This window comes from Carassius auratus, unplaced genomic scaffold (genome assembly GCF_003368295.1).
Source record: "Carassius auratus strain Wakin unplaced genomic scaffold, ASM336829v1 scaf_tig00054153, whole genome shotgun sequence".
Taxonomy (NCBI): Eukaryota; Metazoa; Chordata; class Actinopteri; order Cypriniformes; family Cyprinidae; genus Carassius; species Carassius auratus.
In genome coordinates, this window is record NW_020527299.1 from 21344 (window position 1) to 35045 (window position 13702).

The 13702-nt window shown below is 38.0% G+C and overlaps 1 protein-coding gene across 1 annotated transcript; it reads left to right on the forward strand.

Moving 5' to 3' along the window:
• Positions 1–5957: 5957 nt before the first annotated feature.
• On the forward strand, positions 5958–8819 carry LOC113090289 (homeobox protein otx5-like). Its single transcript, XM_026256210.1, has 3 exons — positions 5958–6215; positions 7254–7405; positions 8145–8819. Exons 1-3 carry the CDS (start codon positions 6119–6121, stop codon positions 8769–8771), a joined length of 876 nt encoding a protein of 291 aa, XP_026111995.1. The 5' UTR covers positions 5958–6118; the 3' UTR covers positions 8772–8819.
• Positions 8820–13702: the final 4883 nt, after the last annotated feature.

The following is a 13702-nucleotide window of genomic DNA, read 5'->3' on the forward strand; positions in this document are numbered from 1 at the left end:
CAAACACACACACACGCGTCCCTCTATTACCACTGTACCACCACCTGACCCCTGACCCCATCAGCACCAGCTCTCACACACACACAGACACACGCACAATATACCCAAGCACAAACAGAATGTGTTGTGCGCTCATGCATGAAGGCTTATGCTGGGACACATGGCTCAAGTGTGTGTGTGTGTGTGTGTGTGTGTGTGAGACGTGTGCACAATTAACACAATCGAACCTGAGCTTATTAATCATTCCGTGTGAATGGGCTTTAAACACACACACAGACACACACACACACACACACACACACACAGAACAACACTTTTTTGTTCGCATACCTCACTTCCTGTTGCCCAACATCACAAACGCTGATTGATTGCTTCACTCACAGTTCAACACAATCTGAGCGAATTCAGGTTCATTGAGACATTATCCATATTTAACATTACGCAGAATCACATACACTTCCTCAAATCACGGTAGTCAAACCCAAATGAACTTCAAACAACAGAATTTCTTACTTTTTTTATTTATTTTTTACTTCATTGGAATGCTATGAAACTTGGAAAAGGTTTTCTCACTTGCTATCTGAATAAACACAAACACACATACATAAATCAATCAACCAATCCTAAAAAAACAGTCCCATTTGAACTGCTTGGAAATAAATAGGGAATAGGGAATAAATTTTTTTATAAATGTTTGATACTGTGCCCAAACTAAATCTTACTGAAAGCTCATTCAGTGAGATATCATCCTGAAATTTGGAACATGGCTTCCTTTTTCTAACAGTTTTAGAGTATTTTCTATATAATTTAAAAAAAGTTTTTTGGTGCATTTTTCTAAATCATAACTATAACTTCTATACCTTTATTTTTATTTAGTTTAACTCTGTAAACATTTTCCCTCTTCAGCAATAATTCAAAATTCTTTAAAAAGAGACCTGAGTCTGTTCTCCGAGACATTCAGGATTTACAGTACAACAGTTTTAGAATTTCATTTAAAGGTCTGTGCTCCAAAAGTTGTTAACAGGTAACAAATGGATCATAACTATTGCATAAATAGAATTTAGTACCATAAAATCCCCTTAAACACAACATTTAAAATAAAGACAGTTATGAACTAAATTAAGGAATATAAAATATAAAATGTAAAAATATATATATATACAGTACATTTTGACTGCCATGTGAGGAGCACCAGGTTGAGTGTGTGTCAGAGCTACAGAGACTTGCGTAATCTCCACACACACACACACACACACACACACTCAGACAGCCACCTGCTGCTGTCTGCTGTGGATTATCAATCTGTCTCAGTCCAGATGTCTCGTGTGTCTCTTCATCAGCTCATCTATGAATGTCTTCAAAACAATCACTAAATTATTTCATTCTCAGGACTGTGAGTTTGTGTCATTTTAAATGCATATAGACAAAAACAGCAAACCTACAGGCCAAGTGACAAGTTCACATGCATAATACTGATAAAACTGATATTATCCTTCCTACAGTCATTTTACTTCACAATTACACATTTAATGTGTTATTTGTCAGTTCTTTGTATTTCTTTGTATAATTTAAAAAAAACTAGCTTTTTCTGAGTGAAAATTGTTGCAAAATAAATCTTATACAGCAGATTTGTTTTAGTGCAGAAGAACTGAGTAAAGTCCACTTTCGACTAACTAAACTAGCTTCGCAACTACAAGTCAACAAAGTGTTTCCAACATTATTTTCTAGAGAATATGTTCTAGTGAACCTCTTCAAACAAACGTTTGCATGTTTATTAAAGCTGTTAACCGTCACTTGTCAGAATCAGAAATTAACCACAACTGCAGTTCACTGAAATTAATCCAAGCGCTCTGAAAACTCAACATCACGCTGGATGTCTTGAGAAACAACTAAATCAACTAATAAACACACAAACAATCATAAACATCAAGTTTCAGAATAAGCCCCGCCCACCCTCTTCTTCGGCCCTTTCCTTCACCTCTTCCAGATCTCCATCCGTCTCTCTCTCTCTCACACGTACTGTACCTGAGTGTGTCTGTCAAACATCTTTCTCTGTCCGTCCACATCACATGTTCTTCTGTGCATCGAAACACAAACTCCTCACTAAAGTCTCATTCAGGTGTGTTTCTCGTCCTCTTTCACTCTCACTGTCTGTCCACGTCTCTCTGCTCACAATCTCACTACAAATGCCTCTTTCCCCTCTTTATCCCGAGGTAAGATACTTACTTTTCAGATAAAGCATATTATGACAAATCGGCTGAACTGTGTATGTGTGTGTGTGTGTGTGTGTGTGTGTATCCACTGCTGTAAATACCATGATAGGGTGTTAGAGAGAGATTTACACAGATGATGTTTGAACATTTTGAGCAAACGTTACTGTGGCTCAAACATGGCGCTCGCAACACAAGGTCATAGGTTCGATGAACTGATCAACTGATGTAGGCCTTGAATGCAGTGCAAGTAATCCAAGATAAGAGCATCTCCCAAATGCATAAATGTAAAGTCATTGCTCTGTTTCTCTCAGACACATTTACACTGATGCATTAGCAGATGCTTTTATATCCAAACTGCACTGCAAGCAAGGTATATACACACACAGCTAACGAACATAGTGTTCCCCTTAAGTAATGAAAATGATATTTCTAAATATCCATTTTTAGAAATGTCAAAATGTTTCATCCCAAGAATGTTACATTTGAATGATCTCTGAACTTTCTGAAACAAGTAGCAACATTTAAGAAATGTTTGATGAACGTCCAACGTCCAATGTATCAGAAATAAAATCAATGTATAATGTTTCTGTGCTCTCATTTTGAGAACAATAATAAATGTTCTCTTGGTAAGAATTTGATTTATAACTTTGCCAGAACATTCTGTTGTGAAAACATTGTCATGGATCCATTGGAACTGAACCCATGACTGTGGTGTTTAAGAGAGAGGTACCCCAGGGTTCTGCTCTGAGACTTGAAGAGTTTGAGATCAGAGTACACTCTAGTTTCAGAATGGAGCAGCTTCACTGATGTGGTGAGCGCTGAGCTCCAGTCTGATCTACAGGTGCTTTCCCACTCTGTGCTGGAGACCTGATGAGATTCTAAGGAAACACCAGGACTGAGTTCACAGCACTGCAAAACCTCGATACAAGACGCGAGAGGAGCTTTCACACACATCACTGCAGTTTCACTGCCTAACTCACACTATACTGCACAGTCATCTTACAGAAGCTCCAAACCTTTATCAGAACAACAAAAACACCATCTAGAACCACATGAACAACAGCAATGGATACAAATCTGACTTCAATTCAGTACAAACCCCTGGAATTATGAGTTGTGTGTGTGTGTGTGTCTGTATGTGTGTGTGTATGTGTGTGTGTGTGTGTGTGTGTGTGTGTGTGTGTGGTGTTTTTAGGCCATGCAGATTAAATACTGTAAGCTTCTTATCTGGTGGTTGTGTCCTTGATTTGGTTCAGCGCTGGGTCCTAGTGCCACACCATCAGGAGAAAAGGAAAATTCCAAAACAACAAGCCATAGTCATTCAGAGAGATGGGCAGAACAATCTCGAACACAAGGGATTTTTTAATTGCATTGATAAAATAAAATAATTACCTATTTATTTATCAATTATTATTATTTAAATAAAAGTAAAATAATAGATTTTGTCAGGAAATCCATTTGTTTTTGTCCTTTTAATTTACTAAACTTTTAAATAAGTATATGTAAATAACAGTAAATACATATTTAAATATGTACATAAATGTAAATTTTCTCTAGGAAAATTGGTAAATATAGATTAAAGGATAAAAAGTAAGTGAAAGTGTTGATTTCTCACTGTGAACACTCAATTAATGAAATATTATAATTCAAGACAGTCTATATTCAATATCAAATATAGTTCATTCTGTAGGAAGCCGATCGTCGTGAACAGGTGCCTGTGAGCGCGGCCGGCGTGCGTGCGTGCGTGCGCGTGCGTGTATCGGGATGTTTCCCCCAAATAAAAAGTTTCGACTCACCAACTTCCCAGCAGACACGATGAGAATCCTGAATCTCAATTCTGCCTGTGATGATGAAGATGATTATGATGAAGATGAAGACGATGAGGAAGATGGTGATGATGATGATGACGAAGATGCGCTCGTGTATCCGGCTCGAGACGCGGCCTGCCGCTGCAGGTGAACATCTGAAACAGATATGAGAGATATGAAAGGTCTGAACAGAGTGTTATACTGTCTGTGTCTCTTTATATCTGCTGATAAACCCCTTATAGAGTTTCTGTGGATTTGAAACTAGAAGAAATCCGATTCAATTAACAAGCGCAGAATCCGCTTTACACGCGCTCATTTACATCCTTCCTCACAATCATAGACAAATCTACTGTCACACAGCACAGATATCACAGTCCAGCTGCAGACACATCATAGAGTCTATAAAACAGATATTAATTCATTACAGACCGATCACGGAATACAAGCGAAGAGGAAAAAGCCTACAATACTGAAAAAACGACGGATTTCAATTATTCTGAATATTTTAATGTTTCTTCCTTTTAACAGTATGTGGAAAGTAAAACCACTAGAAAGCAATAAATTATTTCATTCATTAATTTAATTACAAAATAAGCGTATAGCCTGTATTTGACATATTAATATTGCTCATTAACAATAGCAATTCAAATGAATTCCAAATTATTTCATGATTTCCACACACATTCTTTTCTTTTTTTAATTAATAAATGCAAAACAAATTCATTAAGGAAAGTATCTTGTCCGTACACTGTGTGATCGAACTCAAGGTCTAAATATCAAAATCACAAAAGACACAGATGATGAATTAAAAACAAACAGTGGTTTTAATACAGAGAGCTTGGATATTTGTGGGATTTGAGGAACACTGGGTGCTTTTGTTTCTTTAATCCCGTTTGGACGCACGAACCCCCTCCACACACACACACACACACACACAGAGACTCCAATTATTCCAGCATTCTGCAGCGATGTCAAATCATGAAAAGTGTTTTTCTGCGGCTGTGACGTGTAATCTGTGTGTGATCAATCTCAGATCAATCCGCTGGGTTTCTAGAGATGTACGCGTTTATTTCCGGTTTATTTTGACTTTTATTTCTCTTTATAGCTGAATGAATCTCTGTGCCAAATCTGAGTCCAAATCTTAAACTCGTTCTACATTTATGGAAAGGTTTTTAGACACCGGCGGAAATAAATAAATCTTCAAAAACGAATAAGATCGTTAAATAACGAACAGCTCTTTTTATTTGCCATCAATGGTTCCATAAAGAACCATTTACATCCATGGAAAAATACTTTATAGTAGGGGGAAAAGGCTCTTTAGATTTTTCTGTTGTTTGTATTCTTAAAAATAAAGTTTCTTCATCGATGCTTCTTCAGATTATTACAATTTTACTCACTCTTAAAAATAAGGGTTCTTTATTGGCATCTATGAAGAACTTTTCTCATGCATGGGATCTTTTCGTTTCAGATGGAAAATTATTCTTTAGATTATTTATTATTATGAAAGGTTCTGGGAGGCAAAAATATTATTTTATGGCATCGATGTAAAAACACACTTTTAATAATTTTTGTAAGAGCACTAAAACTGATAATTGAATGGTTCCGAAATGATTCCCTTTAAAGATTCTTAAACTCTAGGAGCTCTGCGTGATTTATTGCGTTATTTATTCGAACATGAACTGCGCAATAACTTAAATACTTCCCGCAGACACAGAATATTCGTGATATGATATATATATATATAGATTGCTGTTTTCCGCTTTTAAAAGAGACTCTGGATAAAAGCGACTACATTTAAATGCATGTATAACTTCTTGAAGCGAGGGAGGGGTGGGGGGGTGGAGGGATGGAGGGAGGGGTTTGTTCAGGTCTTGTCCGTCTCTAATTAGCCGCCGCTTCCTCCTCACTTCATCTCTCTGTCACACGGAGACGGACGCGCACCGAGCACCGAGCACCGAGCACCGAGCACCCCGCCACTGATGCCCGCTGGAGCTCCGAGAGACTGAGTCTGCAGACAGTCAGCGCCAAACTAAAGATCCGTTACAGATAGACAGAAGGAGAGAGGAGAGAGAGAGGAGAGAGAGAGAGTTTATAGTCATGATGTCCTACATGAAACAGCCTCATTACTCGGTGAACGGCTTGACTCTGTCCGGTACCGGGATGGACCTCCTGCACTCCGCTGTCGGTTACCCCAGTGAGTACTGACTGTACCCCCGCTTCATTTCTGATCCATGAATCTACTGCTTCATAATCATAACCTAGTAATGAGAATTTCGATGTCAGATGTGATATTTAACGCTTTAAACTGCGCAAAGGTGATGATCAGCTTATCTTTATTATCTATTAATATTATTTTATGTTTCAGTTTAACCAAGAAAAATATAAACTAATATCACAGTAAAGCATTCTTAAAACGCACTTTTAATATATGTAAAACAAATAAAAAATAAAAAACTTAAAAAGACTTAAAAGCATGATTTATAAACATTAGGTTATTAATTTATGAATGCCAAGAAAAATATTTGTGTGTGTTGCTCAGCTAGAAGATCATCGCGTTTGCAGATAAGCCGTGTGCGAGCATTAGACTATTGAATTAATTCTTTCGTTAAAAACAAAATCTAATTTTAAGTCAGGCAACAAATGAGATGAACTATAAACTCTAAACTCATCGACTGTTTCAGCCTTTTTTGAAATGCGAGTTCCGATAATTCTAATATAAATAATATTCATATAATATATAATTTCTAATCAGATGGTGATTTATTTCGTAAAAGTATATTCGTTTGAGGGGTTTTATTAGCCAGAAGAGAGGTAGCCTAATGATCATTGTAAGCAGGAATGATTTTCATAATCAATGCTGATGATTTCTGCTCATTAACGCGCGTTTAAAGAATAAATTCCTTTATTATAATCCTCAGACATATAAGACGAATTCAAGAATGTTAAATGTCAGGTTTATGGAAGTAAAACAATATGACATCTCATGCACTGACCTTCCATAAATCCATGCCTTCAAGTGTGCACTAAAACAACTAAACGATTACACTTTTGAACTTATTTTGGAAATACATAGATAGATGGATAGATAGATAGATAGATAGATAGATAGATAGATAGATAGATAGATAGATAGATAGATAGATAGATAGATAGATAGATAGATAGATAGATAGATAGATAGATAGATAGATGCACACTAAAGACTAACTGTGTTCGTCTGGTTCTTCATCAGACACTCCGCGGAAGCAGCGGCGCGAGAGAACCACGTTCACGCGCGCGCAGCTCGACATCCTCGAGGCACTGTTCGCCAAGACACGGTACCCGGATATCTTCATGAGAGAGGAAGTGGCTCTCAAGATCAACCTGCCCGAGTCCAGAGTCCAGGTGAGTCCCGCAGAGACAGCATGACCACTGTTTACACACATCCTTCTTCAGAGTAGAGCCATGATTATTACCCGGGTCTAATTACCCGGGAAAAGATTCTTCTCAAGATTCAAATGTTAAATATATATTTAAATCTAAACATGGCGCTTCTCTAACTAACGTCTATTAGTGGAAAAGTTTCAGATTATTAAAATATTATCCTCCAACTAAAATGGTTTAAGAAAGTGTTCATTGGATATTGGAGGGGGGGGGGGGGTATTTCTAATACATTATATGCATTCAATTAGTTTTTGTTCATATTTTGCTTAGATTAATTTTTTCAATTCTGTTTTAATTTTAGTTATTTTGTTTATTAGTCTGTTTTTAAATAAATCTATATAGTTATTATAAATTTTTGTAATTTAAGGTTTTATTTCAGTACATTAATTTAAACTACATGATTGTATTTTATTTAGAGTAACATTAATTTTTATATACCGTTTTTCTCTTTTTTAATGGTTTAGTTTAAGTTAATACGTTAGACTACAACCTTGAAGAAATGATCAACTCTCTCAATGTTTGCAGCACTATAGGCACTTGTTCACAAACATCACCTTTTCTTTGATTGATTTTATTGCTGTATTATGTTTTTTTCTTCTATAATGAATGGTTACTTTTCTATGAATGCACACTTTTATTTCTCCTCTGAAAAGCACTTTGTAAACACTTTTTACTCATTTAAACGTCTCACTCTTTGCAGGTGTGGTTTAAGAACCGTCGTGCGAAGTGCCGTCAACAGCAGCAGCAACAGACCAGCGGTCAGACCAAACCCAGACCACCGAAGAAGAAGTCTTCTCCGGCCCGAGAGCCCAGCGTCAGTGAGCCCAGCGCCAGCACCAACACCTACAGCCCTCCACCTCCTCCTCCACCCGGCACAGCCATCACCCCGAGCTCCAGCTCCACCAGCGCCACCGTGTCCATCTGGAGCCCGGCCTCCATCTCTCCGCTCCAGGACCCTCTGTCGGTCTCCAGCACGCCCTGCCTGCAGCGCTCCAGCGCATACCCCATGACCTACACCCAGGCCCCGGCCTACGGGCAGAGCTACGCCTCCTCGTCCTACTTCACCGGGCTGGACTGCAGCTCGTATCTGTCCCCCATGCACCCGCAGCTGTCGGCCACAGGGGGCGCTCTCAGCCCCATGAGCGGGGCCCTCAGCCAGTCGCCCGCCTCGTTCTCGTCGCAGGGCTACACCGCCGCCTCCCTGGGCTTCGGCGCCGTCGACTGCTTAGACTACAAAGACCAGACGGCGTCCTGGAAGCTGAACTTCAACGCTGCGGACTGTCTGGACTACAAAGACCAGAACTCCTGGAAGTTCCAGGTCCTGTAGAGCGTCCAGAGAGAGTTCTGCTGCACTTCTAAACAGTTCCAAAATGGGTCTCTTTGGCAGCAATGCCATAAACGGATGATTTTTGGTTCCCCAAAGAATCTTTGAGTGAACAGTTCTGAATAAAAGTGTAAAAGAATCTGCTGAAAACAATAAAATGAATAAAAATAGAACTCCACAGTGTTGGGGGAACGCATTACAAGCAGTGCAAGTTATGTAATCAAATTACTTTATTCAAGTCACTAACGAAGTAAGGTATAACTTTTGAATTTACAATGAAATACCAGAGTTACTTTGTCAGATGAGTAAAGCCAGATACTTTGTTTTCTCATGTTTTGAATGACAGATCTGTTGAGAGAAATCTGAGACGGAAGATCTTCCTTCAGGCTGGACATAATTCAATTCACTTTTGGTGTAAAAAATATTACTTTTTAAAAAAAAAAACGAGTAAACAAGCCCAATACAGATGATGTAATGCATTGCCTCAATGAAAATTAATGAAGTAATTAAATTATTTTCTTTTTTAAAACTTTTTTAAAGTATCTTTCCCCAAAACTGTCTGCATTGGTTCTAATGGATATAATTGACATTTGTCCCAAAACACACTACTGGAAACCACTTGATACACTCTTAAAATAAAGGTCCATATTTTATTATTATTATTATTATTATTATTATTATTATTATTGCAGTGATACTATAGAATGACCATTCTGGGTTCCCCAAAGAGCCTTTCATTGAAACACTTTTCTACATTTAATAATCTCTTTCCACTATAACGAACCTTTTGTTCAATGGAAGGTTTCCATGTCTGTTAAAGGATCTTCATGGATGCAAATTCTTCCGAGTGTAATGGTTTAATGGCTAACAGTTGATGGTTTGGATGTTTATAATAGTATTTGTAGATCAAACCATCAGCGCTTCTGACATGGTTTTATTGCCATTGATGGTTCCCAAAACCTTTAAAATCAATAAAACCATTAAAGATCATTTGAAACCAGTTCTTTGGGTTTTATAAAAGGAAGAAAACCCGAACTGAAAGGTTCTTTAAGAAGCCCCGAATGGTTCCTCCGTGGCATCGCTGTAAATACTCCGTCATGTTGTTTTTTGTTCTTTTTCAGCAGCGTTTTCCTCTGGTCCGATGGCAAGGTTCCATGGAGAACCTTTATTCTTATGAATGTGGATAATGAACGATCTATATTCTGACTCAAGGCTCGAGTGAAGCGTTCAGACACATGGACAGAAGTACAGCTGACTGTCGAGTCTGTGTTGATTATTTCTGATAACGCTGAATGAGGTGTAGCTGCTAGATGATAGAAGTGCTGAAGAAGCTCAGATGTTTAGAGGACGATCATCTTCATCATCTGAACTGCTGAAGCACAGTCTTGTTGTTTTAGGGAGCTTTATCATTAGATGAGATTTCAGAATCCCAAATGTTTGTGAATAACTGCTCTTGAAACTGAAGAACGAACTGCTCGGAGCCTCCAGGAGCAAAGCATGCTGGGACACGTGATCTCTAGCTGAAGATGTTTCGTTTATGTTCTATATGTTTTCTTAATTGATATTTTGATTAGATCAAACATCTACTGTCTCTTCTAAACCTGTCAAATGTTCAGTATTACACGACTGTGATTCTGAAACGTCAAACTTTACTTGAATGAAATCATGGAATTGAACGACTCTGTCACGCTTGACGTTTAGATGCTGCCAACGATCGGCGTTTGTTTTCTTCTCAATCTCAGGGGTTTCTGACGCTCAGACGCAGAGCTTTTATCGGCTCGTTTTTAAATCAGCGCTCTTTTCCGATGTACGATTCTGTCTTTCTTTGTAATGTCCTGCTTTTCATTGTGTTTGCTTTTAGTCTTGTAGATTTGAGACTTTAATGAATTATAAATAAACATCTCTTTACATAAATACAGGACAGCTCAGTTTTTTTTGTTTATTATAATTCTATTTTGTTATATAGCATAATATATTTTTAGAAACTTTAAGACTTGGCAATATTTTCATGACATCAAAATTAATGCAGAGAGGGAATTAATAAATTATTTCCTTAGATTTGGAATGAAATATGAGCTGGACATGTTTTTTTTCACTCAATGAAAACACACACACACACACAAAGTTACACACACACACACACACACACACACAGTGTTTTGAAATCATACTGTGTTTGTCCATCCTGTTTTGTGTTGTGTAGCTGTAAGAGAGAGAGGCAAGAAAACAAGGAGAGATGGAGGGAAGGGTCACATGAGTGTGTGTGTGTGTGTGTGTGTGTGTGTGTGTATCTCAGTGTGTGCTCGTGTGTGTGTGTGGGGGGGGGGATTAGGAATCGATTAAAGGGAAATTGGAGAACTGTGCTCTGATGTGTCTGTGTGGATTAGAGGGAAAGAAATGAATCATATTTTAAGTCCTGAGAGTCTCTGAGCCCTTCTGCACTGCACACGCCCATATGCTCCATCCACCCAGATTATAACACTCACACACACACACACACACACACATATAGAAACAAACACAAATACACACACACATAAGTGCGCGCGCACACACACACACATATAGAAACAAACACAAATACACACACACACACACACACACACACATATAGAAACAAACACAAATGCACACACACACACACACACACTATGCACTAATAAATGTTCTTTGACACACACTTCTGCTGACACACATCACTCATTCATTTATCTTTAAAATCAGATACAAACTCATACTTGGTCTTTTACCTGCAGCTGGTTTTGTAGAAACTATCCTGAATTTGACCTTCATCATCCTCCTCCTCCTCATCATCGTCACGTCTCGTCTGTGAAACACCACACTATCTGAAGTGATTATCAGACACACTCACACTTTCAGTCTCGTTGAGTTATGGACAGAAAACTGAACGGAGGTCAATGGGAACCAAAAACTGTTTCACTCCCAACATTCTTCAAAATCTCTTCTTTTGCTTTTCACAGAAGAAATAAAAAGTCATAGAGGTTTGAACGACATGAGGACAACAAATGATGATAGAATGATGATATTTGGGTGAACTGTCCCTTTAAGAGCCATCAACTATCTTCCATCAGGGTCATGATAACTTTACATTTGGATTTTATCTCTGAAAATGAGATTTTATAGAAAGACAAGTGTAATTTACACACTTCGATCTCTATCTATCTATCTATCTATCTAATCCTTATCTATCTATCTATCTATCTATCTGTCTGTAGTTTATTTTACTGGTCCTAATTTAGCAAATTTGAATCCTCTTAGGCTCCTATGTTCAGAGTGAATTAGTCTGGGATTACTGTGACTCTGGGTTTGTCTTTTCTTTCTCAGCGTCTTGTTTCAGAATCCAGGTTCAGACTCAGAGCAGGTTTTGTGTTGGTCAGAGTTTCAGATGTAACTTGATCTCCATCCATCTTCTCCATGAAGAACTTCAGTTTCTTCCTTTTGAGTAACATCTAGAAAATATTTATTAGAGCAGCGAGAGATTGTGTTCAACACTGGACACCTAATGGTTACCCTGAGTAAATACCAAGGTTAATTTTTCTGCGGCGTCACGTTTCTTTTGAATCTTCTGGAGGATCTTCTCATCATCATTCATTAAGAGTCATGTTTCTGTTACTCACTGTGATTATACACTGTATGTATGTAATGTTTGGAACACATTAGTATAATCTCGGCTGTTTTGCGTCGGTGAAGCTTGAAGATCTCTTCTCATGTCTGTTAGGAGCATGTGAACCCAAACTGGTGAAGGCGTCTCTCTCGTTCTCCTGTGTTTGGAGCACTCAGATCCTAATCTCTATTTCTGTCTAATCCAGGCCTGACCTCAATCCAGTGATGTAATGGTCATGTGACATGGACGGCAGCGACGCTTTCCACCAATCAGAGCGCTCGCAGCACGATCACATGAGACGTGAGTGACTGAAAACATGATCCAGAAAGAAAAACATATCTTTGGCGAGTGTTTATGTGACTCGTGATGATCAGAACTAATTCTATAAAACTGAAACGAGCTGCTATCAGAGAAAACTCGCTCAGAAATAGCTCATGGAATTTCACAAATAGCTACAAAGAAAAAAGTAGTACATTAGATTAAATGTTGAAATTCTGAAGTAGAAAGACCGAAATAGTATTTTGGTGTAAAACACGCTCCAGTAAGTGTTTCAATGAGCATCAGTGCTGTTTCTGTTAACTAAAACTAAACCTGAAGAGTATTAGCTGAAAAACTGACAAAGAACTGTCACTAGACAGTGGACGTACTAAAGTGATTGCAGACAACCTTTCAAGTAAAATGAAAACGTAAAAATAAAAAAGTTATTAAATGTATTAACGAATACTATAATAGCAAAAAACTGAATTACTAAATTAACAATGGCAGGATTTGTTATTATTGTATGTCCAACACTGAAATAAAAATTAACTAGAACAGAGAGAAACACACACACACACACACGCACACACATTACATACACACTTACAAACACACACACACACACATGTTTGTTTTTGTGTAAAGTGTGTTCATCCCATAGGTGTAATGGTTTTTATTCTGTAGAAACTGTATATTCTATCTCCTTCACCAACCCTACACCTAACCCTAACCTCACAGGAACTTTGTGCATTTTTACTTTCTCAAAAAAACTCATTCTGTATGATTTATAAGTGTTTTGAAAAATGGGGACATGGGTTATGTCCTCATAAGTCACCCTCTCCTTGTAATACCTGTGTCATACCATGTCATTATACAGAGTTGTGTCCTGATATGACACAAAAACATGCCCCCACATACAAACACACGCACACTTAAAAACACACTTAGAAACACACCACACACTTACACACACACAAACACACTTACAAACACAACACACACACAAACACACACACAGGGGCGGAGGTGGCAAATGCCACCCTAAAAGAAA

Excerpts from the sequence above, each read along its gene's own strand:
- LOC113090289 (XM_026256210.1), top strand. The coding sequence starts at position 6,119 with ATGATGTCCTACATGAAACAGCCTCATTACTCGGTGAACGGCTTGACT. Across the intron at positions 6,216-7,253 it reads CTCCGCTGTCGGTTACCCCA|ACACTCCGCGGAAGCAGCGG; the intron begins GTGAGTACTGAC and ends GTTCTTCATCAG. Across the intron at positions 7,406-8,144 it reads TGCCCGAGTCCAGAGTCCAG|GTGTGGTTTAAGAACCGTCG; the intron begins GTGAGTCCCGCA and ends CACTCTTTGCAG.